At 42.2% G+C, this 25,615-nt stretch overlaps 2 protein-coding genes across 2 annotated transcripts; both read right to left on the bottom strand.

The window, feature by feature from the left end:
- Positions 1 to 4,211: 4,211 nt before the first annotated feature.
- On the bottom strand, positions 4,212 to 15,616 carry ralba (v-ral simian leukemia viral oncogene homolog Ba (ras related)). Its single transcript, XM_030112229.1, has 5 exons — positions 15,500 to 15,616; positions 6,960 to 7,141; positions 6,353 to 6,561; positions 5,767 to 5,944; positions 4,212 to 5,262 (listed from the first exon to the last, which is right to left on the bottom strand). The coding sequence occupies exons 2-5, from the start codon at positions 7,071 to 7,073 to the stop codon at positions 5,140 to 5,142; spliced, it is 624 nt and encodes a 207-aa protein (XP_029968089.1). The 5' UTR covers positions 7,074 to 7,141; positions 15,500 to 15,616; the 3' UTR covers positions 4,212 to 5,139.
- Positions 15,617 to 21,177: 5,561 nt separating this feature from the next.
- On the bottom strand, positions 21,178 to 24,972 carry rmp64 (ribonuclease MRP subunit p64). Its single transcript, XM_030112074.1, has 9 exons — positions 24,885 to 24,972; positions 24,615 to 24,769; positions 24,396 to 24,484; positions 23,445 to 23,573; positions 23,240 to 23,317; positions 22,847 to 23,106; positions 22,683 to 22,741; positions 22,367 to 22,581; positions 21,178 to 22,275 (listed from the first exon to the last, which is right to left on the bottom strand). The coding sequence occupies exons 1-9, from the start codon at positions 24,967 to 24,969 to the stop codon at positions 21,936 to 21,938; spliced, it is 1,410 nt and encodes a 469-aa protein (XP_029967934.1). The 5' UTR covers positions 24,970 to 24,972; the 3' UTR covers positions 21,178 to 21,935.
- Positions 24,973 to 25,615: the final 643 nt, after the last annotated feature.

The following is a 25,615-nucleotide window of genomic DNA, read 5'->3' as shown; positions in this document are numbered from 1 at the left end:
TGAAGAAGAATCCAGCACAGTGTGGGCATGTGCATAACTGACCTGATGTATTACAATCCCTGCTACATCTTAATCTCCACCATCATCAATAATGGATCCCAATTACTTTGCCTTTAAGCACATAGGGGGGAAAAAAATCCTACTACCTCAACTAAATCACCACAGCCACCAAAAAAAATGAAGCAAAGTATGACAATAAACTCTACAAATGATGCCAAAAGGTATCTTTCTAACAGCGTGCTCATGACGAGGGATGAAACGTTTAAGGCTTTATGACATCGTATGGTTTTCTATTTCAGTTCTGGGTTTTATCATCATCACTGTAATTTCAGTGGGTTGAAAAACTCATATTTGATACAGTCCGGCACAAACCAGCCAAGAGTTTTTCACAGTCTGCCAGACACACACATGCAATCGCGGCCGTGTGGTTTGTGATCAATAAAAACACAATGGAGAGCAGTACCCCGAGAGTCCGTCTGAAACATGGTCAGAAGTCTTATTTCGTGTTGTTTTTTTTTTTTTTTTAGCTGAGATACACTCAGCTTGAGGAGGAAACTTGTGTGTAGACCAAAACAACCACAGTGGTCACGAATACAGAACAGAAAAATTCGCCTCAACTTCACATCTGCTGATGAAATTAGGTTTCATTTGCTGTTCTGCCTTATAGAGGTCGAGAACATTTCTACGGCCTGATTTCAATGATATAAAGCAAAACTTAATTCCTCTCGAAATACCTGATTTCCAATTAAGCTGAATAACTCAGATGCTTTACTTGCTTTTTACTTTGGGAACAATGTGGAGTTTTGGTGTCACGATTAAAGTGTATTTCAACTTTTTATTCCATATCCAAAAACAGTGGACTTATGTAAATACACATATTTATTGAAAATCTGAATCTAATTAATCCAACTGAGTTTAAATTCTTCACATGTAAGTAAAGCATATGCTGTGATTATAATTAAATTAGATTAAAAGCAAGTTAATATTTGTCATCCAATATTATGGAAGGTAAATATTAGCTTTAGCGAAAACCACAAAGCAACATCTGAAGAATAATTGTTCGTTCTTTGTTAAATTTAATCCAGAAGTTCAATGAACAAGTGAAAGAGCCAGTTGCTGCTGGATTGATTAGTTTTGTGTGTGGAAACGTCTGTGCTGTGCCAGGCAGTGCAGTGACGGCACAGAGTCAGACACACTGGATGTTCAACCAACTTCAAGGTTAACAGATGGCACGGTCCATTAATGATGTCTGAAATTCTATTACCACACTCCTCCTGGAATGAACATGAGAAATCTATTCTATCATTCAAAGTACAGGTAAGATTTATAAACGGCTTGACGTTGACACCAAATCACGATTTCAAACCTCTTCTGTCTCTGGATACTTCAATCTAAAATACTTACATTTTCTATTGCTAAATATTAGATTTTGTTAACATATGGTTTAAAAACACATTTAGAAACAAATTTATATTTCTACATTAATGACTATGGATTGATCCACTGAGTCAAACAGCAGTCGCCGGTGAACCAAGCACAGAGGGAACAAAGCAGCAAACAGCAGATCGGCTCTACAGAAAAGCAAGACTGCCATCCTTTGGTGGAACGGCGAACGGGGGGGTCTCCTCCCTGAGCCGCACCGGGCAAGACAGCAGGATGTGGCACAATCGCTAAAATAGGAGTTATTCTCCGTCCGTTGCATTTATCTTATGGGTCGGGCGCAATTCCACCGAGTCTGTTTCTCTTTCTGTATAATGAAGGACTGTGATGGTGCTTTATCACTTGAACATCCTCATGCCCAACATTAGCTCACATATAATGAGGGTTACTCAGAGGACGGGGGCCCTCTCTACAGAATGATAAAAGACCCGAGAGTGCGCCGGTGACACTGCATCGGTCATTAGCCGGGCTCACTTTGCCCTTTCATGTATTTCTAAATAAGTGCCTTCCTGTGGGTTTAACAGACCACCTAATCTGCCTACTTAGAGGCGCAGGCAGAGAGTGGGAATCCGGAAAGGTGAGTGTCAGGCAGGTAAAATGTGCTTATCACAGCTGTGACATGTTCAGCTCCTCTGGTGGAAACGCTGCCACGGGCTTCCAGAACCTGGGAGGTTTCACTGGCGATATAAATTACAGCGGATTAAGTGTGTTTATGCGAGGCATGCAGGAAATGTGGAACAGTGGTTCGCGTTCAAGTGAAGGGCTCGAGTCTTGCACGGTGTTTCCTCTGTGAAGCAAAAAGCCCAGATTTTGAGGATTCACCCGGCGTCGGGGCGCTGCCTGATCAATACTTGTAAATATACAATTCCCTCTAAAAGAGCGGAGAGTTAACGGTCTTATCTCTGATGCCGTAAAGATGTACAGCCCGGAGCTGCGGCGCTGCCAACAAACGGTCGATTGATCTGAGGACGTGGGGGATATTTGAGCGTTGACACCAAAAGGTGACTTGATGCTAAAATTGTAGTGGAAAAGATGAACTCTTCACTCCCAGAGCATTAAAGAAATACCACAGGAAATCAGCAATCCCTGCAGGAATACGCCAGCAGATTGTGAAATAAGGTCACTATAAACTCCCTTCTCTCGCTTTCCTCCAGGAAAAACCGCAGGCTCTTGTTCAGGAAATTATTACACTTTGCTTTTTTGAATATTACAGACAATAGGAGGGTTTGGGACATTACTGTTAAAAACAGGATGATTTTTTTCTTTACACCTACAACTACAGAAGACATGCAGTCTTACTGCAAGTCTGCAGTGTTCCTTCCACACTGAGCGAGGCGTTCCCTCCCTCCCACCCTTCACATCAGAACTATTTTCAAAGTGATATATGGTCAGTCCGCCTGGTGATGTAGTCAACCCTGTTTTCACACTGTGAAATGAGTTTCACTGACCTGGCCACCCCCGGAGGGGGGGCGAGCGACAAGAGCCCACTCCTGGTTCATCTGGAGGATGGTGTTACACAATCCCTGCCATGTAAGATAAGGCTGTGAGGTTAATATAAATGGCGGCAGTATATCACTGTCAAATTCAAGAAAAACAGGCCGGTGGCACTCTTCTGGATGGCAGAGGAACAATCAATAAGTGAGCGACTGCTGGGTTATTTGACTAAACTGGGGCACAAAATGCCCCAGAGGAACCGCGAGATGACAACCGTAGCATTTTACTCCGGTGGTTAATGCCAATGTGACTGTGGTGTCTGTACAGCAGGTGGTGAAGCGCAGTTCCTCCATCTGCCAGCAGAGGGCGGGACGAAGCATGAAGTCACTTAATTAAAAGAATTCCACACAGGAAAAAAAACAGCTGCTTCTGAAATATGAACCAATGTAAACAAGACAGATGTTTGTGTGTCTGAAGCTTAAAGAGACGACGTCCACTTCATACAAAGGAAAAAAAAAAAGCATTTATTCGTCTGCACTCTCGCTGCAGAGGGATGTAAGCATACTCACAGTTGTAGGCAGTAAGTTAAAAAAAATAGGGGTATTACAGAGAATGTTTAGGCAGTGGTATAGATATCTTTATTATTAAGACCCTCTAGTCAAAGCTTCGCTTAAAGCAGTGGTTCCCAACCGGTATTTTTTCCTCATCAAAATGTTTTTCAGATTGAAGCCTGAGGCAGTTTATCAGGTCAGATTGAATGAAGAGCTTCTTTGACACATCAAATTTTGCCTCAAATCAGCAAAAGTTTTCCCAGCGTGCCTCCCCAAGAGTATTCCAGAGCCCAGGCTGGGAACCACTGATCAGTCAGGTAGTGGAAAATCTACTCATCTGCATCTACGCCCAACATCTACAGACATGGCATCATTTCATTTTTGTGTGGTTTTGTTGGCACAAACTGTTAAAATAAAAAATAAAATAAAAAAAAATTCTCCAGCATGACTTCACCCAGTGTGAAATCCTGCTTCTTAGGTATCGGGGATGTAGTGCACGTTACTCTAAAGACGGAGGAACAGAGAGAAGATCAAAGTGAGAAGCGGTCGGGATGCTGATTAGGATGCAGACGCGGCGAGGCCTCCCGGATTGTCGACACCTGTCTCACAGCGCAGAGCCAAACTTCAAACTCTGCACGGTGAGAGGGGATGGAAAGGGCCTGCTTACGCAAACATGGCAGAGCGCAGTTAAGAACAACAGGCCGCCTCTCTTCTCTCACTTATTTTCCTACAGCAAAACACAAGCAAACACATTACACTTTTCGACTGGTTTCCCCCCCCCCCCCCCCCCCCCCCCCGTCTCTCTCCGGCCTCACACAAAAATATCTACAGGAAGCTGTGAGCTTACAGCAAATAAAACACGGACAACTGAGGCTTTGCTTGGAAGCTTCCCTCCTGCAAAGCCTGCAAAGCATTTTAGCATTGATTTTTGATAATCATGTCAGGGCTGCTAAATCTGACAATCGCTTTCAAAACGCCCTGTTTGGGAACGGACGTACGGATTCAATGTGGCGAGAGGATTCAGAAATCCTTGGATAAACGGAAAGAGAAAAACAATAAAAAGCTGCCTCAAGGGGTTTAAAAATGACATTTTATACATCCACTCAGAACACACGCTTGCAGCAGCAGAAGTCTGGACAGATGAATGGAGGAGGGCCAACAGGTTCACTGGACAAGAAGGGAGGAGTCCAACGACACTTAGAAAAAGGACAGACAGCAGCATTTAGAGTTCCTTGTAAATTGAAGAATTGATCAGGACAGACGTCAAAATGTGTATTTTCTGGACGCGAGATACGGGTTAAAGAAGGAGAGAAGGTAAAGAAACCTAAGGGCACTGTTTGAGTCACTCAACCAAAGTCGAAGGCAGTTTGATCGCTGAGTTCAACAGTGGAGAACGTCTGGAGCAGCAGAGTTAGTGTCAGTGGCAGTTTTGGTCATCGGCCGACTGCGAGCCATCGAGCACTGCGGTCCGAGTCACAGTCAGGACAGTGGTCATCTCCCCGATTAAAAACAGCAAGTCACATTTCACTCGTTACAAAAAAAAAAAAAAAAAATGGCAACAAACCGGTTGAGATTGTTCTAGACCGTAACCTATAACAAGCTAATAAAAACAAAACAAAACTATGATGTTCATTTAGATGACAATGGCAAAGACCTTTTCCTTTGTTCCCCAGCGTTACAGTCGGATTGTGGCTCGTTCGGGTCCATGAGGAGCTCAAAGTAAACAGCATCTCTCTTTGAAACTCTTCTTGTTCTTCTTGTTCTTCCCTTTCCCGTTTTTGTCTTTGTTTTCAGACATTTTCTTGCCTCGTACTTCACGCATAAGGTCAAAGAACACCTGAGAAGAGATCAATTGATAACTTTTACTGATATTTTAGAGCGTACAAGCGAAAAAAATAAACAATTTTGACAGCTGTGGTGTGACGCTTCCTTGTTAATCGCTATTGAGAAAACTATTTTGAAGCTAAAGAGACATTTCAGTCGCCCCAAATGGATTCTGGAGATGGACCTAAAAATTTACAGCAGGAGTCGGAGCGGCGGCGTCGTTAGTCAAAAGCTTCCTGCACACAGATCTCATCGCCGCACTGTGGGGTTATATAAATGAGGAGGAAGCCAAGTGAGACGGCTTAAATCCACAGAGGAACTGTGGCAAATTCACAAAGCTGCTCGGGGGCACGCCGACCTGCCAAGCGCCTTTAAAAGCTGTGAGCACGAGTCTAACTAGGAGAAACAGTGCTTAAAGGCACTGGATGGTCACGGCTCTGTATTAAGAAAAAGGTTCGCTTTACTTTTGGCGCCTCAAACTTTTTTTCCGGTGTTAAAAGCGTGCGGGCGGTCCCACCTTGTCCACGTTGGCCCTGGTTTTGGCTGACGTCTCCACGTACTGGACGCCCCACTCCTCGGCCTTGCCGCGGGCCTCGTCCACGGACACCTGCCGGCGCTCCTCCAGGTCCGACTTGTTCCCCACGACCAGGAGCGGGATTTTGTCCTCTTCCGCCTTCACCCGCAAAATCTGTTCCCTGACAAGGCGACACAAATCAAAATATACTCATGGGACTGCTTTCTGATATGTTGGATGCTTTGAAAAAGCAAAGTGCATTTTTTCCCCCCTTGTCACAACTATATTTGGCTTTTCACACAACTGACCAGAAGATGGAACAGTACTTGTCAACACTGAAGAAGCTGGAGGAGAGGATTTTCTTTGAAGTGTCAGTTTATCAGTTGGATGCTCAAAAGAACTGACAGCTGGAGAAACGCTACAGTAAAGTTTGATTATTCGATATAACTGAACACACTAAGCTTTTCTTGCTGTGTCATAAATAAATCTGTTAGTGTTTTTTTTTTTTTTTTTTCTTTCCCCACCACACAATTTCTTTGACACACACTGTGCCGATATCTCCACAAAACCTGCGTTTATGCCGGAGTACCTGAACTCTGCTGTGGCGGTGAAAGATTCATGCTCTGTGATGGAGAAGACCAGCAGGAAGCCCTCCCCGCTGCGAAAGTAGTTGTCCCTGATCGCAGCGTAGTCCTCCTGGCCGGCCGTGTCCAGGATGTCGATCTGCACCTCCTCCCCGTCCAGAACCACCTTCTTCCTGTAGCTGTCTGCTTTGGTGGGCTCGTAGTCTTCCACAAACTGATGGTGAAAACATGTGAGGCGGGGTGGGGAAAAAAAAGAAAAGTTTACTCTTGGGAGGTTCGGTAGACAACGCCAGTCAAAATAAGACATGCGGCTCAATAAGCTGAGCCAAAAAGAGACATCATTAGAGCGCTGGTGTCACAATAGACTGTGGCAGAGAAAGTAATGCTGGATTATTTCCCCCTTAATTAATGGAGAGTCACTTTGTTGACATTTGACTGGCTTTATAGCACTTCTTTAATGTCTGAGCCGCTTCTGCTACTGTTGTGCAGAAGCTTTAACTTCCTGAAAAAAATGAACTGCAAAAAGAAACGGTAACAATGAGATGCAGGCTGAAATCACTGCTTTTCTCCGGTGGTACAGTCTCCGGTCCGGTCGAGGAGTGTCCGACTCACCTCGTCGTACATGAACTGCAGGGTGAGAGCCGACTTCCCCACGCCGCCGCTCCCCACCATGATCACCTTGTGCAGCGCCAGAGAGCTCTGATTCTTACTTTTACTGGCAGCCATCGCCGGATAGTCCTCAACGTCCCTCTCACACACTCACACAGGTGTGCCCGTGCACACGCCGACACAACCTGTGAATGACAAGAGTGGAGGAGAATTAGTGCCCGCAATAAATACCTTCTTGTGTGTGTGTGTGCGTGCGCGCGCTAGTCCAAGTGCGCAGACAGATGGCAGTTGTTACTTAACAGCTTTCGATGTGACAGTAACTCCACGAGCCAAGGCTCCAGGCTTTGCTCCAGCAAATCTTCAATCTTAACCCTCGCCATTTCCATTAAAGTGCCAAATTGCCTACTCATGAATCCTAGAACTTTATAAAGTTCGCCATCAAAAGGTCATTGCGACTGATCAGAAGTAATGAAGCCATCATTCTCCGGCGCGGGGCGGCATTTACAAATGCAGTAAAATTGGGTATCATGTGCTCAACTCGTTAAAAAGAAAGGAGACGTGACTGGCCATCTATCTGCTCCGTAATGGCCCTGCCCTCACAACGTCAAGGCTCAGAGTCAATTGCTTTTGCCCGACTTCAGTGTCTGTCAGATCCAGCTTCCAACAGAGCGCAGACTGACTTGACTTTAAAGGCCGGTCAGCCATATCTCACCTTGCACTAAATTTAAATTGGTAGGAATTTGGGCACAGATTTGAACCTTCTGTCAAAAAAAAAAAAAAAAATGTGCGCAGAGTTCAACGCATGTCATTAATCAGAGTTTATTGCACCAAAATAAACCAAACGACTAATCCAGTTACACGATGATGGAAGGCAACTCCTCTATTGGATTAGGTTGAATTATGCAGGAAATATCTGTCATCAACCTATCAGGAGGAAAAGATCTGTTTACAAAGGAAACAGAAACTCATAATTCAATTTGGGAAGTGTATTGTTATCAAGGGCAACGGCACACAACAAACCCAAACCACTGCTAGATCGCCCTGTTTATACAGCAACGTCAACGTTCTTCCAAACTAATGAAGTGAAGAGCATTAAGAAATATAATATAAAGTTTCACAGGTAAGCTCTCTGGCGATATTATCTTTAAAAACTGAGGCGAATGTAATGTCAAAGTGACCTTGAGCTTTCGTCTTCAGAATCTAATCAATTCATCTCAAAGTGAACATTTTCTATACACAATTTAAGGAGTTTCCCCACAAGGCATCACTGAGAAACCGTGTAAATGAGTATGGTTGACAGGTGGGTGAACCACCTCTAAACTCCACAGTATAAAGCTCTAACACCTGTTTCATTCTCATTCACAGGGATCCTGAGCCATTAAGCAGTAAAAGATCACGGATCCTCCACACCGTACTGGTGCCAGGTACTTCTCACCGGTCTTTGACTTTCAGGTGTTATCTGTGTATATCTGGGCTCCGCCTTTGGCAAACATGCCTACCTTCCGTCCCACTACCGTCTTACACCGTCACAGTTAAGCCACCAGACAGTTAATGTCAAACAAGCGAGAATTGTAACTTAGCAAACTGAAAAGCTCTGCATCAAAGGACTCAGTGCGGTTTAAACATCACTGAAAGCGACCTCTTCTTTCCCCTCTCGGTATCGCCTCATCTCTCTGCACAGATAAAGATTCCTCCTTCCTCCTGGGATGCGACGGTAATGGGAGCACTGAGTTGATTTGTGGCATTATTCATGATCTGCTCCTCCCCAACAGTAAACATTTGATTTCATCTTGTGCAGTGTTACAAGTGAGCACTGAGAGTTCAAGAGACAAGGCGGAGGAGGATAAAACACACATATGGCTTTAATAAAAAAACAAAAAAAAAACGTAGTGGTGTGAAAATCAAAAGGAAACATTTGATAGTACAAGAGACAGCTCACAGCTGTTCAAAAGCAGAACACACAGTGTCGCGTTATTTCACTGTTTGCTATAGGATGACAGCTCATGCTAGCATTCGGCATTTGGTCTGATGCTGTGCTTGTTAAAGTGCTTTGATACAACCACACCAGATGCTACGTTACAGCAGCTTGACATCAACCTCTCAGGAGAAAAGGCAATAGGTGCAGGAGCAGCGACGTCTGAGACGTTTTCAAGTCAACGACGGCAGAAAACAAGGGGGGAAAACCGCCTCTTACACGACGAGTAACAAGTAACTGAAGAAGTATCTAAGAAGTATCCACTATGACAGTGGCAACCCAACATATACCTACATCAGTTTAACCACACAGTGAAGACAGGATGACTTTATACAGCGAAGAGCCATTCTTCATACAACAGTCAACCGTTTCAAGGTTTGCACACTCGCTCGGCCATTAGACGTGTGTTTGATAATATGCTTTAAGGCTACAAAACTTCTGCTCACGCTGGGCTCCGCAGAAAGACATGATGGATGCTGGACTCTGGAGCCTGACGTGTGCTGCTCACACTTTCAGCCTGCTGTTAATGAGAGCCTTTAGGCTCAGAGCGCAGCCAATACAGTGGCGGTCGAACGGAAAATAGTTTGAAAGCCAATAAAGAGAATCTAAACAGGATGCGCTGACCCACTGGAATAACACTGCATGCTCCAGTTTCTCACCAAGCAATCCCACTGCTCCCTATTGGACCAGACCCCATCGGTTCTGCCTCCTCCTGAGGAATTAATGCAAAAGTTTTGCTCCTCCGAGGCGTCAGATGTCATTCCTGCTGTGACCGAGGAATCAAAACAACGTAGGGCACCACAGCTGCCATCAGGAAAGACTTCTCTGATGTGGAGAAAACACTGCATTCTTACCCAGGTAAACTGTGTGTGTGAGCCAACAAAACATCTCATTTAAAGTAAATTTTCACATGAATAATTCACTATTAATAAGACAGTTCTGAACCAATTTCTCTGTTAGGAGACGGGTTTTTTTTTCCACTTTTTTCTTCGGGGTTTTTTAGGTTTTCCTTTAGTGCTGAGGCCAAGGAAATGGTAATCCTGGAGCTGTAGAAAGAGCACAGAAGAGAGGCAAACAAGCAGAGCGATCTGGTGAAGGAACTTGCCAGAAAAAACTTTTCCAGACCCAGGCCAACAGCAGACTGTGTTTGATGGGCTAACCTATGAGCAAGAACCAACACATTCCTTGAGGGGTGCATCAGAGGATGCTTTCATTCAGCTTAGAGAGAACTGCTCCGCGTGGCACAGTGCTGCAGTACTGGAGCTTTAGACACAGTGAAAGGCTATTTGGGTCAGTGTCACCCACTGCATTTGAAAAGTGTAACAGGCTCACAGCTGATGAAGCAGAAAAGCTTCCTTCCATCAAGTAGAACCTGCCCACCATCTTTCCAGAACAGAAATAACTTTCTTTGCAAATGGCTCATGTTTCAATAGGATTACAGTCAAACTACATGTCAAAAACAAAGTAATGACAACTTGTGACATTGAAGTAGGTGAAAGAAACATATGGTAGAACTATATTAGTGAAAAATGGGGGCTGGATCGGAACCACAGGCCTTGTGTTCGACACCCCTGCTCTAAATGTTCCAGCATTAGAAAAGCACTCATATCAGTGTTTGGTACTGGCAGGTACATGATGTACTTAGAGTCTGTCTATTAAAAAGTGGCATAGGGGAATCCATACAGCTGTTAAAACTCAGGATGTGGCATCATGGTTCCATGCACTCTGACCAGGAAGTGAAGTCTGACCTGTACTCTTCCTGTCTTTGTTATTCGTAACCCCAGCCAGTGAAAGGGCTCATAGAAAGGATAGACACACACACAGACTTTCCGACAGAACCTATGTGACAGTCAGCATTTGTGCACTGGTGTCACTTTCTAAATTATTCATTAGCAGCCTACATCCCTCAAGTTCACACAGATGACAGATGAACTTCAGTGTTATCGGTAAAAAAGTGTTGAAGAACTGAGGATACTCCTTTAAAACTATTTCCTTAAACTTTCTCAACAAGTTAACACAAATCGGGGGGGGGGGGGGGCTCCATCAGCTGCACGACAACCCAAGATGCATGCTGGGTAAAAATAAAGGGCACTGGCAAAATGAAGGCGGATTAATATTCAGGCCTGACCCAGATATGGACCTGGAAGTCTACCCTGTGTTGGATCTTTTTTAGGGGATGCGGGGTTATGGTGAAGGTGGGGGGTTTACAGCCTGACAATCTGGTTGCTCAGCCACTGAAATATAGATGACACCAGTGCAGCGTGGGCTTCAGGAATTCATTAAGATTCCCTTTGGAGCATGGCCCAGTGTTCACTCTTTGCTCATCTTACCACTTTGGCAGTGATGCACGGTGATTCACCGAGGCTCACAGATATCTAAAAATCACTGTAACAAACAGCGTTTACTGTGGTGGTATTTTAATTTTTCAAGGTGCTGAACGAGACAGTAGAACGATGATGATGAGCTAACAATGTAAAGAAAACTGCAAACAAATGAGCAACACTTGAAATGCTGAGTGGTCAAGATCCTGTCTGTGTCACAACATTTTTGTATTTAGTCCACACAAAAGCAGTTAATTATCATAAATAATAATATATGATGGTATAATAAATTATGCTGAAGGTCTTGATGAATTCCAATGGACACAGTTTGGTAAATAATTCCAGAGAGCACAATCATTCAGAGTAATTTTTAATAATACTGAAATACTGGCTGGTAGAGAAGTGAAGTTCTCCTTTTATGGGTATGCTGACTGGACCCTCTTTAGCTTTTGCAGAAGTTGAGTGTAACTGATAAAGCACATTAAAGCACATTCCTTTGTGTGTAAATTCACGAAACGTGAGCCTTGCAGAGTGCCTGAGGATGCTCTTCTCGCTCTCTTTCACCAGTCATGAAATCCCAGGGGTGAGGGGCTTTCCTCTCCGCATCTGATGAGAAAAGCAGGGGCTTTCTGGCATGCAAAACAACCTGCTAAATTCCAAGAAGCGGTGACGGCGGTCACCTGCGTTTCCCATCATCATCAACCAAAATGCTCCATTGGACTTGAGGTACTTTGGGACAGAAAATATGCGAAATATTCCACAAACTCTTTATTTTTCACTCCGCCGTCTCCCTTTTTATGTCAAGCACACACAGTCTCCCATCTGTTTCAGGTAATGCCGAACTCCTCTACTTACAGAACAATGGCAAATGAAAATTCTTGGCGCACACTACTCAATTTTTAACTGTTTTCCAAGTCTAAACAACAACATGGGGAACATTGGACGACTAACAATTTAACTCATCGTAATTACATCTGGCTGTGACCACAACAATGCAGCCAAGGTGAGTCACCTCAGTCATGAGGGAGAGTTAGCGAAGCTCTCCTGAGACACACAATGTCTGCAATTCAAAAGCTGAGATGTGTTTTTATCACAGGGGAAGCCATCAATATATAACTTAATTGGAAACTGCAGCAGCAGAATTGTAAAAAAATGCGCTTACTCATTAAGATACAGCAGTTGTCACAACAGCAGGTGGAGATTAGGAAATGATCCAGCCTACTTAAGGGGAAAAAAAAAAAAAAAAAACAGCAAACAGCAGAGACGAAGATATTTTCAAAAAGAAACTCCACAATGCATACTAACGACCGCCGGGCCAGAGGAGTATACAGAGGACTCTTTGACCAAACTGGGCAGCAGAGACCTGAACCCGCCCTGCGTTATAATCCTTCCTACTTCAACAACACGGAGGTTTGTTCTGACATATACGTTTTGAACCATCTTTGTGGAAATTATTACCGAGGAGAAAAGTCGAAAAACAACCTCAAGCTGAACCACACAGCAGATCCTTTCCAGCCCCCTCGCAGCTGATCCTGATCATCTTATCTAAACATGTGTCCTCTCCACCACCCAGGAATTCCTCCACATTACATCAGGGTGGAAAGAAGTGAGTTCACATCTCAGCATTTAATTTACTCCCACAGGTCTATCTGCTCCTGCTGAGTAACTCCCAGCTGCCCACTGCTTATCACCAACCTCGGGTGTATTTTCTTCCATTGGCCTGATGAGAAACACAACAGGCTCGGCTGCAGACCACCTACACCATGGCAGCCGCCTGTGTGCCATCACGGTTTAAAATTAGAGGAATTGAAAACAATGACAGAACCACATCTAGATGTGTAAATCTCACAGTTTTTGGAGCTTTTTCAAAAGACTCAATGTCAGTCTGTGTTTCTCATGCTGTAACTGAAAAAGCGTATCGCTTGAATACACGCAGCAGTGAGCTGTGACTGTTTTATCCAAAGCAATATATTTAAATTTGACACAACCCTCTCGCTGTGTGTTGGTGAATTGATAGCCTTGTCTGGAGGAGTAGAGGGAGCATTCACTGTGCAGGTGTGAGACGATGAGTGGGTCAGAAGAGGAGCAAAGAAGCTGAAGGACAGAGTGTGAGACAAAGGAGAGATGTCAGATCTCCCCCAGTCTGCACTCTACCTTCCAAAACCACATAACTAACACAAACACACACGAATTCTGTCAACGCCAAATCAAAAAGTTGCATTTTCATATCTTACAGTAACAGCCAATAATAAACTACATGGCATAATATACTTTCACATTATATAATATGGGAAAAATAGTTTTTTTCTTTAAGAAGTATAACTTATACTACAGAAACCTGTGTGAATATGATGTAAACGTTGCAGCCATAGCTCAAAAAAGTCACAACAGCGTGAATGAGGTGTCTGACTCTGACATCAGTTAAGAGAAGTAACAAAGTTAGGCTAAACAGTGGAAAGTGTTTACTCCATTCTAACCTTAAAAACTACAATTCAATTCTGGTCTTTTGTTCTCTGAAAGAATTAGTTGTAGATTTTTTTTTTTTTTTTTAGATGACATCAGCAAGTGGCAGACATGGAGGAAGCAGTTTAAATGTTGATAAAGTTTACCAAACAGAAGAAGATGTGAAATAAAGACTGAGCCTACTGCTACTATCATATATATTGTAACACCAGATTTGTTACAATATCCTATCTCAATAATCACAAATATGCATGAGGAGCAATGAGGAGCAATGACTGAAGAAAGGGAAAGCACCTTTCAAACTGTCCACCATAATAAAAAGGATGAATCACCAGTGTTCTGCAAATGCATACTTGCATAACTTGTTCTTCCTCTTCATAAAGGATATACCATGTTTAAAACTGGCCACCACCACTCACACTGTATTCAGGCCAATATGTCAATTTCCCTCAGCTCTGCTAATTTCACAGGCGGATGCTTTCATGACTCATGTTACCAAGTACGAAAAACCCAGGTTTATCTGGAAAATCATAAAATGTCAAAGCTACAGGTTCCCTGTCACAACTATTCACCTGAACTTCTTTAAAAGAGTTTAGTTACAGCTCAGTGAAGTGGAGGATTGAGTGTTTTGGCATAGAACAAAAACATTGCACTTCTCTCTTTTGTCTCTCAAAGTTGAATCAAAAATTATTTAAATGCAACATCTGAGTTTAACCTGTAATCCATTTCCCCATCTACAAACAAAAAAGACCAGTCTACCTCTGATAAAACTAACCACAGCCTAGTCCCAAACCTTTCCTGAAAAAAAAATCATCACTCAGCATTTTCTGGATTAGGCAGTTACACAATAACATGAGTTGATGTCGCTGGTAAAAACACACCAGCCAATCAGAGACCCAAAACAAAACATCTACATCAGCTTTGGAAAATAACCCAGAGGCTCTGTTAATGTCCTATGAGGGAGGTGAATCAGTTTCCCTTATGTTAGTTGCTCTTGTGCTGAGATCAGCACAATCACAGGCTGAGAAATGTGTCATTATAGGAGGGATCTTACAAAACACAGTTTTAATACATGCAATCTATCCCTGCCATCTTTGACATGACTTTTCACATGAATCTGAACTACCTGCCAATATAAAATGAAGTTGATGTAAGTGTGTTGGCTAATAAAAACTATCCGCCACCCCCTCAAATACAAAGAACTACAACACTCTAAGTCATCATGTCAACAATGAGCAAGTCCAACTAGAAACCTGAAGTAAAGATCAAGAAAATATAACTTTTACTTGGATGAAGTAATCAGGACAAATAATCAGGTAAACGGAGGATTTTTTTCCCCCTGACATAACCTGAAGGAAATGAGTAGGCTAGGGTGTGCCACCTCCTCAGAGGGGAAACTTACTGGGATTCGCCCTGAAAGGGAGTAAAAACCGCTTCGGGAGGTTTAAACATGATAGTCCGAAACATCCGTGTCGTGTGAGTGGAGGCTGTGAGGTGACTGAACTCTGCTCACACATTAGCGCAACAACACAGAAACATGGACTTTGGTTATTAAGGTTATTACTGCCACGTGACAACAAAACTGTAACGACAGCGATAAAACGCGAATATTGGCTCAGAATATTCAATAAAAGAGCGATAAAAATGACTGGAAGAAGACTACTTAGTGCTAATGTCCACATGAGTCAAGCTAACCAGCACTCGGAGGACCGTTTCCTCCGTGTTTCCCTCCCCCCAGGACTGAAAACTCTTCAGAGACTCGACGGGAAAGTTTGAAGGCTTACCAAAGCAGGATTTCGTCTTTCTGCCCTTGGTTGATGCTATCTTGCTTCCAGCATGAACAGCGCCGACACAGACATTGGTTCTCCAAATCCAACCCGCTCCTGCAACAAAAGCCCCACCTTCAGGAAGTCCACGCGACACGTGACAGGAAGTGACGCATCGCTGCCTCTTCAGACGTCTTTGAAAAGAACAATTAGAAAAATAAATGTTTAAAGTTTTAAATATAAAAAATTACTCGATTTTCTAGAACGCCAAAGATATATTTTTGTTTGAAAAATTCTAACAAATTTACAAAATATATAATTTCCCGTTGTTTTGTTTATGTATGAAGTCAATAGAAAATATAATTTAAAAAAGCTTTAAATAATAATAAAAAAAATGTTAAAAAAAAAACAAACTATTTCTTTTTTTGACCAAATTAAATTTTAGGAAAAAGCACATACTTTTATAAATTTTATTACAAGAATTTTTGGAGCCATCTTCTATATGCAGGACAGCTACATATAAGTACATTTAAATAAAATTAAATTTAAAAATTAATTAATTTTAAAAATCTTCCAAGAAACAGATCAAATCATATAATTTGTACAGAAACCAAATCTCTCGATGTCTGAACAGGGAAGAACACAAGATTGACAATGGATGGTAAAATAAGAACATCAAATGGTGTAATTTAAACTATTCCATCCAGACAGGAGGTCAGCTGTTCTCCCTCTGCTCCCTGCTGGAATGATCTAAAAGACATCAATACAATCTAAAACAGTCAAGCAGCTGGAATTCTATATTGATATTTCCAAACTATTACAGAATTTACTCCATAAGGATGATTTGTAATAGCTAACCTCAAAATGCAAAATCAATAACAAGTATCATGTTCATAGAACCCAATGACCTTCTCAACTTTGATCTTTGAGAAAACATTCACACGATCAAGCCAGATTCTCTTTGGTCTAATTTTACACAGATTATTTTTATTTCTTTGTCAAAAACTTTCAAAAGATCACCATAAAGCAACGTTTTAACTTTCAGATATGCAAACATTGCATTGTGCCATAATCTTCCATCAATAATTACAATAATTATTCTTACAGATGTAATTCCTGTCTGAGTGCACATTGCAATTTTACTGAAACAACGCTTTCAGCACTGCCTTTACTGAGGATTACTCCCATATCTGCAAGGATGAGTTCATCAACAAAAGTATTAGTTTAGTTAGTTATAGAAAATGACTGTATTTTGAAACAAAGTAGAAAAAAAACAAGTAAAAGCCTCTTGAACAGTTGACAGAAAGTAAACGGCAGGTTGGAAACGGTCCAAGAGGGGCTTTTGTCGGCCATATTTCTGGAGTTGAGTAACAGCATGTCACGCTGCTGTCCCAGCAGATTTTACCACAGGTACATAGACCATTAGCAGTAAACATGAAAAACAATATAAAGGCGTGCTGGTCTCCCTGCTGTATTCTCGCCTCTCTTTATGTTCTCTCCAGCTGGGGAGTCACACGCTTACCCTCAGCATGTTTTGAATCTCAGCACTGTCGCGTACGACCTTTTTATGACTGGCTTTTACTGTTCAGAGTTATGCTCTTGCTCGTGCTCTCCTTTAAACATTCACAGACACAAAATAAAGCACAATCTTGATTTAATGCACAATCTAATGATTTACACCTCCTCCCTGGATCATCCACCTACTCCTCCATACATTCACAGCTTATTGAAGAGAGCTTAAAGAAATTTGAACTTTGGTAAACTTTCCATGCATCCATGTCATTTGTCTTGCTGGTTATCTCTGCCTGTTGCTGTCCTTCCATATATAGTTTCTTTAGGTCGGGAATGTTTAACATTAATTGCTGTGAGAGCCACGCATTTTCATGGTCAGATGACAGATAAGTTCTGCTACTAGGATATGAAAAAGAAATGTTCTGCTTCAATAGATGGAGAAAAAAATAGAAGAATTGAAATGCCTGTCCTCTTCTCATCTGTTACGCTAATAATTTAGAGGCTAATTTTTTTCAGTTGTCCCACAGGCTGATAATAATGTGTACGGGAACCACATGTGGCCATCAGTTGCTAATCTCTGATTCAGATCATTTGCTAAGCTGAAAAGTACTGGAAGCCTTGAGTTGTTTTGTTGCAAAGAAGTGGTGATATAATGGATTGAATACGCCTCTGAGTATAGATGTGAGACTATCATAATTTAATGCCACAAAACAGCTGCAACTCAAAACATTAACAAGCTTTATTCCCCTTCTATTCTGAAAGTGATTACAAGGAGCATAAATTGAAAAATGACATATTGGGAGTGAACGATGTGAATTATGGGCACAAACTCTCTCTCCAGATCCCTGGCAAACCCCCAACAATAACATATTCACAGCCAGAGGGGGAGTCAAACATGTGCAAGGATTTATTTACAATTTATATAAGTATAAATAACTTTAGGGTTGTGGCTTTTAATAATCAGTTTTTTTTCTTGAAGCATATCTTTTGTGGTGAACACACACACGAGTGTGAGTATTGGACTTTCTTAAGAGCTTTCAAGAGCTCTTCACATACTGTATATCATGTTAAAATCTAGGGCGTTTTCAATTCCTGTAGACAATGACACAGACTAACTTTACATGCTTCATCCATAAAGGGTGTGCACAGCACTTCCCTCACAGTCTGCATGTCTTTCACTCCCTGTTCTGGCTCATTCTGAAGCGGATGCACCCTCAGCAGTGGCAGCAGGGATGCTCTGATGGCTCTCAGAGCAGCAGTCAAGGCCCCACGCAGAGCTCCGCTGCTCCAGGAAGAATCACTGACTTCTTCTGAATCACATAGCTGCTTTTTCTAAAATGTCACTGACGTGATGCAACACTGTCACGCCCCACTTGCTCTTCTTGCGATGGAAGAGGGTCTATGTGGTCCATGTATGGATCTACACAGACAAAGCGGCCTCACCACCATTTTTGAGTTGATTTTCTGTGATTAAACATACCCAAATGCCAAATCTTCTCGTCTCTGCTGTTGTCTTTAGGAAATGTGTGAGTAAAACCTTGTTTATTCAAGAGCAGTTCAAACGTGACTCAAGTTTTTATTTTGTTATGTTTTTGCCTCCAGAAGAACAGAACATTGGGGAAGATGGTCCTCAAAATGTTAAAAGACAATTCCCTCATTAAGATATACCTGCCCAGTTCATCTAGACAGTAGTTAAGACATATAGTCAGTATCTGCGTAAAAGTTACACAAATATGAACCTAAAAATGGCAAGAATGTATTTTCAAACATTTGAACACATGTGGGCCCTTCATGAAACTGCGACCTGATGTATTCATGCAGCTTTTCATTTTATCCAGTGATATCCTTTTGTTGTTGCTGTTTTTTCTTAATTCTCTCTGTGCTTTCATGACACTGAGCTCCACAGTTCACATCAGATTGGACTGTGAAGCTCACTGTGGCGTAATCTGAGCCATTTCTGCTTTCATATTGAGCGGGTTACATAAAGAGGTGAAGCTTGTGGCATTAAAATGGGCGTTGAATGTTTAAATCGGTTTGACTTTTCTCTCCGCAAAACAACCCCCCCCCAAAGAAAAATCATAAGCATACTGTATAATGTGACCATATTTTGCCATGAAAACAAGAAAACTCATTTCTTTTGAATTATACTTGAAGTTTAACCAAAAACACCTTTTAATGTGAACAAAATATCATTTGTCTATCTATAGCAAGACAGAACATTCTGAAAAAGTTTTCTCTTTCAAGTGCAAAGTTGCAAGTTCGATCCATCATCTCCCCCTGTCAAGTGTCCTTGAGCAAGACACTGAACCCCAAATTGCTCCCAACGGATGGATGAGGGCCTTGTGGCAGCCGTCACCACTGGTGTGTGTCAATGGGCGAATGTGATTAACAATGCAGAGCACTTTGGGATTGTGATAGGGGAAAATAAATCACTGTGTAAGTGAAATCCAATTGCCATTTACCATCCAGCAGGGTCAGTTATTGCTGACGCCCGCTGGCATGCCACAACCACAGTAAATAAGTTACATTTCAAGGCTGGCATTATCATTGTTTGGTGGCAAAAATCTTTATGCTGTTTTTCAGATGGAAAGTTATCACTGCAGACCCTCAGTGGTCAATCAGGTGGCAGGATGCTGTAGCTCCCACCCAATGCAGTGATTTTTTTTAAGAAACATTGAGCTTCCTCTGCAACAAACCGCATCCAGTTTATGAAGAAGACCCTGACGAGAGGGGCTATTGTTGCTCTGTGGAAAATTGTCGCTTGTTCACAATACAGCGACGGTGTGCCGGTGAGCACACAAGCTTTTGACTGCAGAGAAGACACTGTTGGGGCCTGAATATATCAGTTTTCCTGGTGTCAAGAGATTCCTAGAAATGGGTGTCTCTACTGAGAGAGGGTCGGGGCTCCCGCACCGTGAGGGTAATTGATGGCTTCCACTTACCTCTAATAATACCTCAATTTTATCACACTACTTCAAGCTGAATGGCGAACACCTCATAATTCTTCGAGGTGTTGTTGATGGGAAGGGGAGAGGTTGGGGGGCTTGAATGTGTTTGCTGGACTGCTAGGGAGCTTGTTTGATGCTAGTGTGATGAGACTATCATTCCCAGGGAGTTAGCCAGCAGGGGATTTCCAGCTATTATAGTCTCTAAAGTTCTGCCTGCCCCCTAGAGGACCGGCTCTGAGAACCATTATATGACCCTGGCCAGCTGACGGCAGACCATTGTATGTAAGCGTAGGTGGTCATCAAAAATGTTTTCCCCAAAGGGAAGTTATGATGGCATTGAACTTGTAGGAAACAAGGTTTTAAAACCAGAATTCAAGTCTAAGTCAAGCCTTGAGTCATTGCTTAGAGGTTGAAGTCTTTATCCCTCCAAATGATCACATGGCGAGTGTTAATATTACATTTTCTCTTACTAACTTTCATCTTGCTTCACAAAGGCTGGCTGACATATTGTTTGGCATGGTGATTGCAGCCTCGGCACACAGAAGTGCCTTTGACTTCTGCTTCTTTTCTTTACCTCGTGACTCGGGTGTAACAAATCCAAAGCTGGCTTTGACTAACTGGTTTAGACGAGGCTCAGAACTCACAGGAATTGCACATCTGGTAGACTGTTGATTATAAAACAGCAGGTCTCATAAAATACAAGGAACAACAAAACTAACCCTCCAGCTATTAATTTAGTGCGAGCTTTTAAACAGTCGTGGTTGAAATGCACTTGCCAGACAACCAGCACGAATTCAAAGTGGCTCATCTTCCCTTCATAGCTTTGAAATCTAAAGGCCTCGAGCGGAATCCTCACTTTCTGCTCATACGTGCAGGCGTGTTCAGAGGATCATCCCTTTTCCCTGCAGGCAAGAATTCAACACGAGAGAAAAAGACTGACACATTAGCTGTCTAATACAGCAGCTGCCAGTGGCAATGCAATTACCAGGGATTAGGGATTCCATTTATATTTCCAAGACTATCCATTCATCCTAATTTGTCCAACCCAGGGGTCGAGGAACTAATCATGAGGAGCAATCATCAATTAACACCAGCAGGTGGAGCCAAAGGAAGACCATGAATAATGTGTTTGTGCCCACACATGGAGCTTTAAAAAAAAGCAACACATCCAGCACCTCTATGAATTTAATCTCATTTTTAGAACACTCAATTTTAATGAATGCTGATCTGCAGCAACCAATAATGTAATACCTGCCAGTGAAGTAATTCTCGCCATTGTAAATGTATTAAGGCCAATAATGCATCAACTTACCAATAGTGTAATAAAACATTTGAATCATTAACATCATAGATTGCCAATAATTTATCAAGTTCTTCATTTAGAAACAAAAACAATCATTTGGAAATGCATTAATAGACAATTATCTTGAAAGGCTTTTCCAGTTTGCTTATCGAAACAGATTTAGTTGATGGTACAGTCATTTTATCCTCTCACTGAGGACACACGTTGAGCACTCAGAATTATGGATGCACTTTTCAAACTATCTCACTACATTATTGACCGTTATTAGCGAATGCTACAGTTTACTGTTGCTTTAACAGGCTTTTTGTGTTATTTTGTAACCTGACGGATTAGAACAATGCAAGGCACATCCGGTACACTTCATGACCTTTTATTTACATTTCAAAACGCTCCAAAGTTGAGGTGATGTTTTGAACGTTAACAGTTTTGAGTGACATCGACGGTCACTAAAGTAAACATCTGTGTATTAATTTCAGTGGATGCATGATCAAGACATTCTTTGAAGTGATTGATGTAACTTTTACTCGAGTTGTCTCTCGTTTTCAGAGCCACATTCATTTTGTGATGCTTTACGAGTCACAGGTGTTATAATCTCCATCTTTAAAGTGGATACAGTCCTTGACACTGCGATCCTCATAAATTCATTTCATCTCCACTCAGTGATTTGTGTTTCCAGCCCAACTCCAAGGTTTCACAAACCTATGGAGGCAAATATATCATCTATGTCGTCATTGCTGCAAGAGTCAAGGACCGACTGCGTCTTCGCTTGTGCAGTCCTGCTTTGTCTTTTTTCTTCAGATGGCAGAGATTCTGATAACTCCGTCCCATTGCGTTGTGTCGGTGGTCGTTTCTTTTTCACAGCAGTTCTGACATTTGAAGATCTAAATCGACTTCTGAGTGGCTGAAATCGAGTTTTCCTGTAAGTTCGTCGTCTCATCAGAGCAAAGGAACAAAGGCTCTTTGGCAGTGGCCCCCGAGGAGACGAAGCCCAGAGAGCGTCTCTTCTGAAGGCCCGCAGCTTCTTCTGGACACTGTGGATGGACACAAATAAGCATCACTGCAATGCTGACGTGAAAAGCTTCTGCCTGAGGAACTTTATATTCTGTGGCTTACTCTACTCACTTGTACCCTGCTGCCTCCAGACGCTCCATCTTTTGGCACTTTAAATGCATGAAGGATAAGAGGCGTCGCTCCTTTTCCATCTGCTGCGATCTGAACCACTCAATCATTTCTTCCATGTGGCTCGCCATGAGCGTGAATGTAGCAGCTTTTCTCATTTGGGTTTTAAACTGAAGTTTCCTTTCATCCTTGTGGTTTTTCTCTTGGAGAGAGTTCCCCTAGAGTGACAGGAAAAAAAAAATATATTTGCACTTTGTAAGCAAATGGATTAAATAACCAAAAACATTTGAATAGTAGTTAATGAGGTTTGCTCACATACCTCTTTAAAATTCTTTAGAATCCTAAAAAATGGTTTCATGGCAACATCATTCGCAATCTCTGGGGAAAAAGGGAACAATGGTCATGGCAAAAGAGACGTCATAATGTGAGAAAAGCAAAAGATCAGGTGGATGGGAGGAAAACAAAATGTGTCAGAAACTGTACCTCGTTGAATAGCAACACCAAAGTCTTCAGTCTTCTTCGCCTTGACCTCGATTGATGATTTCTTTATCTTCATCTCTTTGGCACGAGACTTTTGGGTTAGTAAAAATGCAGAAGACGGACCCAGGAAGTGAGCCATGTCTGCTGGGAGGGAGAACTCTCTGAGGAACGGCATGGGCTGGGCTGCAGCCACGTCTCCGAGGAGGTCGAGGAGCCTCTCGTAGAGAGACGACAAGCTGACCAGCAGAACTCTGAAAATCACCCTGATCAAACACACACAGGGAATTTAGACTCCGGTGATGAATGTGAAACCAATTTTTTGATGGGCTCATCACACAGACACACACTTCGCTCAGAATCAGCTCTACTTGCGCAACAATAAGAGAAAAGACTCACCACAGACGGCTGAGCATGCTGGTTACCACCACATTCAGAATGACAAACTCCTCCCATTTCATCTGCTGCTTTGAGAGTCTGAAACAAATATCAGTTAAGGAGGAAATCACAAGGAGACATGATCTGCAGAGTAAAACTGTCACAACTGCAAGAAGCAGGAGCACTAAAGTGTCACAGTTCACCTTTAAAAATAAAAAAAAGATACACAAAAGCCCGACTGCAGCGATCCAGCGTGCGGCTCATCAGCTGGCCGGCTCCCAACACTTTGAGACAGGTCCACTCCAGCATGGGCTGACTGGGAACGTCACACTCTCCAAACACGAGGGTCACTCGTCTAAAAATAAAGAAAACGAATGGAAAAAATACACTTGTCATCACAATTTACTACTGCAGCAGTAACAAAGACGGTCCTAAAAGTCTGCCTTTCATTCACACACTGAACAACAGAAGAGCTCATTTGAGAAGATGGACTGCTCAGCATGACTGTTGGTGGGATGCTGGATGTCACAGGGGGTCAAAGGGGAAATGTTTGAGTATGAAACATTAATTTGTCATAGTTTGCTAAATGAATCCCATTGGCCAACATACTGCAAAACATCTGAAAATTCCACCAGGCTGCTGAGCAAGACAGAGAGACAAAGCTCACACACAGATGCATGATTAAATACAAAAATGTGATTTGAGAGCACTGTGTAGGCCTTTGCAAAAAAAACCCAAAAAAACTAATCTACTTTTTCTAGCTGTATTAATGAATAATATCTAAGTTATCAGTGGCTTTGCTTTACAAGGTGCCTACATTTTTCATAGTGGCTCACAATGTGCCACATCTCAGCTCACTGAGATCGACAACACAGGTAGAAAAAAAAAAAAAAAAAAGATGATTACACAAAAAATCTACAACACTAGCATACATAAAGAAAATATACAAATAATTTCAAATAATTTAATGGCTTACAAGCAACAATTACTAAGAAAAGCGGTTTGGAATAGTTTAAATGCAATATAATAGACCAAAATGTGAGTTCACTGTGGAAATCAATTATGGAGAAAGACTTATCCAATGAATTTCAAGTTTCAGCGATGCACCTGGGATTCAAAACATTGTTTTCAGATCCTCGACTCCAGCAGCAGCAGTGCTGGCCTGCATGAAGCCTACCTTTGAATGTGATTGGGGCAAACATCTCCCAGCTCCTGCAGGGCCACGTCCAGCTTCATGTCCTTCAAGCGGTTTATACATTGTTCTACCTGTCATGGAGGAGACAGAGGTGTGTGGTCAGGAGGACATCTGAGGGAGGAGGAGGAGGACGAGGAGGAGGAGGAGGAGGAGGAGGAAGAGGAGGAAGAGGAGGAAGAGGAGGGGGGGTGCAGGACTGACCTGCTTCAAGCCCTTGAATGTTTTGTTGCCTTTCAAGCTGTTGCTGAGGTTGTAGAGCAGCTCGTACAAAACCCGGATCTCAGTTTGAAGAATCCAACACCGGATCACCCTGAGGACCTTCTCGTTTTCCTCCAACAACGCCTGAACTTTAGGAACTGAGAGCAGAGACATGGCTTCACACGTGGGTTGCACGCGCGTCGTTCCAGCACATTTCTCCGTCAAATTTCAACTTAGTGGAGAGTTTATTGGCACTCGGACACGGAGACGTACCTGTGGACGGAGTTGACGGGATCCGGACAGTCGAAACCGCGCTGGGAAAGGGGATGTGGACCTGGTTCCACAGCTCCGCCGCCATGCTTCTACACGCCGAGAAAAATATGAACCCGGAAGTCAAACAGCCAATGATATTCGAGGATGAACACAAGCTCACGAGCGCGTTAAAGGCGCCGCGGCCGCATTTTATTCGTTCATTCATGGATTTGAAGGTTCAACCGCGGGTTGATCCTCATTTTTTTGTCATTCAGAAGTCTTTTGATCTACTTGTATTTTACAGGTATTTTTTTTCAAAGTATTCAGTTCAGTTAAAAAGTTCTCTAATTTTGTCACGTAGAATTTTACAGTTTAATTATATCTCGTTTCTTTAGCTGCATTTTTATAGCAAATAATTTGTTTTGAGGGAAATTGTTTTGGTCATTGACAGTAAACTTTGTGCTTTATTCCCAGGTCTTGAAAATTATTGATTAATAAACTGGACAGTTTAAAATCAATATAAGGATAAAAATCCCACAATATTGAGAAATGGAAAAAAATCACTTAAAGCAAGCATTTGAATCTTAGAGTGAAAAATGAATGTTTATCACATCAAACTAATAAAAGTTACCTTCAGTTTAAGCTATAGCTGTTAATTGGAGGAAGACATGACGTTGTTGCTACAGTCCCTTCATAAAAATCGATGAGTGAACTACTTTTAATAGGAGACACAAAAAAAAGAAAAGAAATTG

Source organism: Salarias fasciatus, chromosome 16 (genome assembly GCF_902148845.1).
Source record: "Salarias fasciatus chromosome 16, fSalaFa1.1, whole genome shotgun sequence".
In the NCBI taxonomy this organism is placed as follows: domain Eukaryota; kingdom Metazoa; phylum Chordata; class Actinopteri; order Blenniiformes; family Blenniidae; genus Salarias; species Salarias fasciatus.
This window is presented reverse-complemented; position numbering and strand designations above follow the sequence as displayed.

Coding starts and splice junctions, on each gene's coding strand:
- ralba (XM_030112229.1), bottom strand. CDS start 7,073: ATGGCTGCCAGTAAAAGTAAGAATCAGAGCTCTCTGGCGCTGCACAAG. Junction 6,562..6,959: donor TGCAGTTCATGTACGACGAG/GTGAGTCGGACA, acceptor TTTCACCATCAG/TTTGTGGAAGACTACGAGCC. Junction 5,263..5,766: donor CCAGGGCCAACGTGGACAAG/GTGGGACCGCCC, acceptor ATCTCTTCTCAG/GTGTTCTTTGACCTTATGCG.
- rmp64 (XM_030112074.1), bottom strand. CDS start 24,969: ATGGCGGCGGAGCTGTGGAACCAGGTCCACATCCCCTTTCCCAGCGCG. Junction 24,770..24,884: donor CCCGTCAACTCCGTCCACAG/GTACGTCTCCGT, acceptor CTCTGCTCTCAG/TTCCTAAAGTTCAGGCGTTG. Junction 23,574..24,395: donor TGCCCCAATCACATTCAAAG/GTAGGCTTCATG, acceptor CTTTATTTTTAG/ACGAGTGACCCTCGTGTTTG.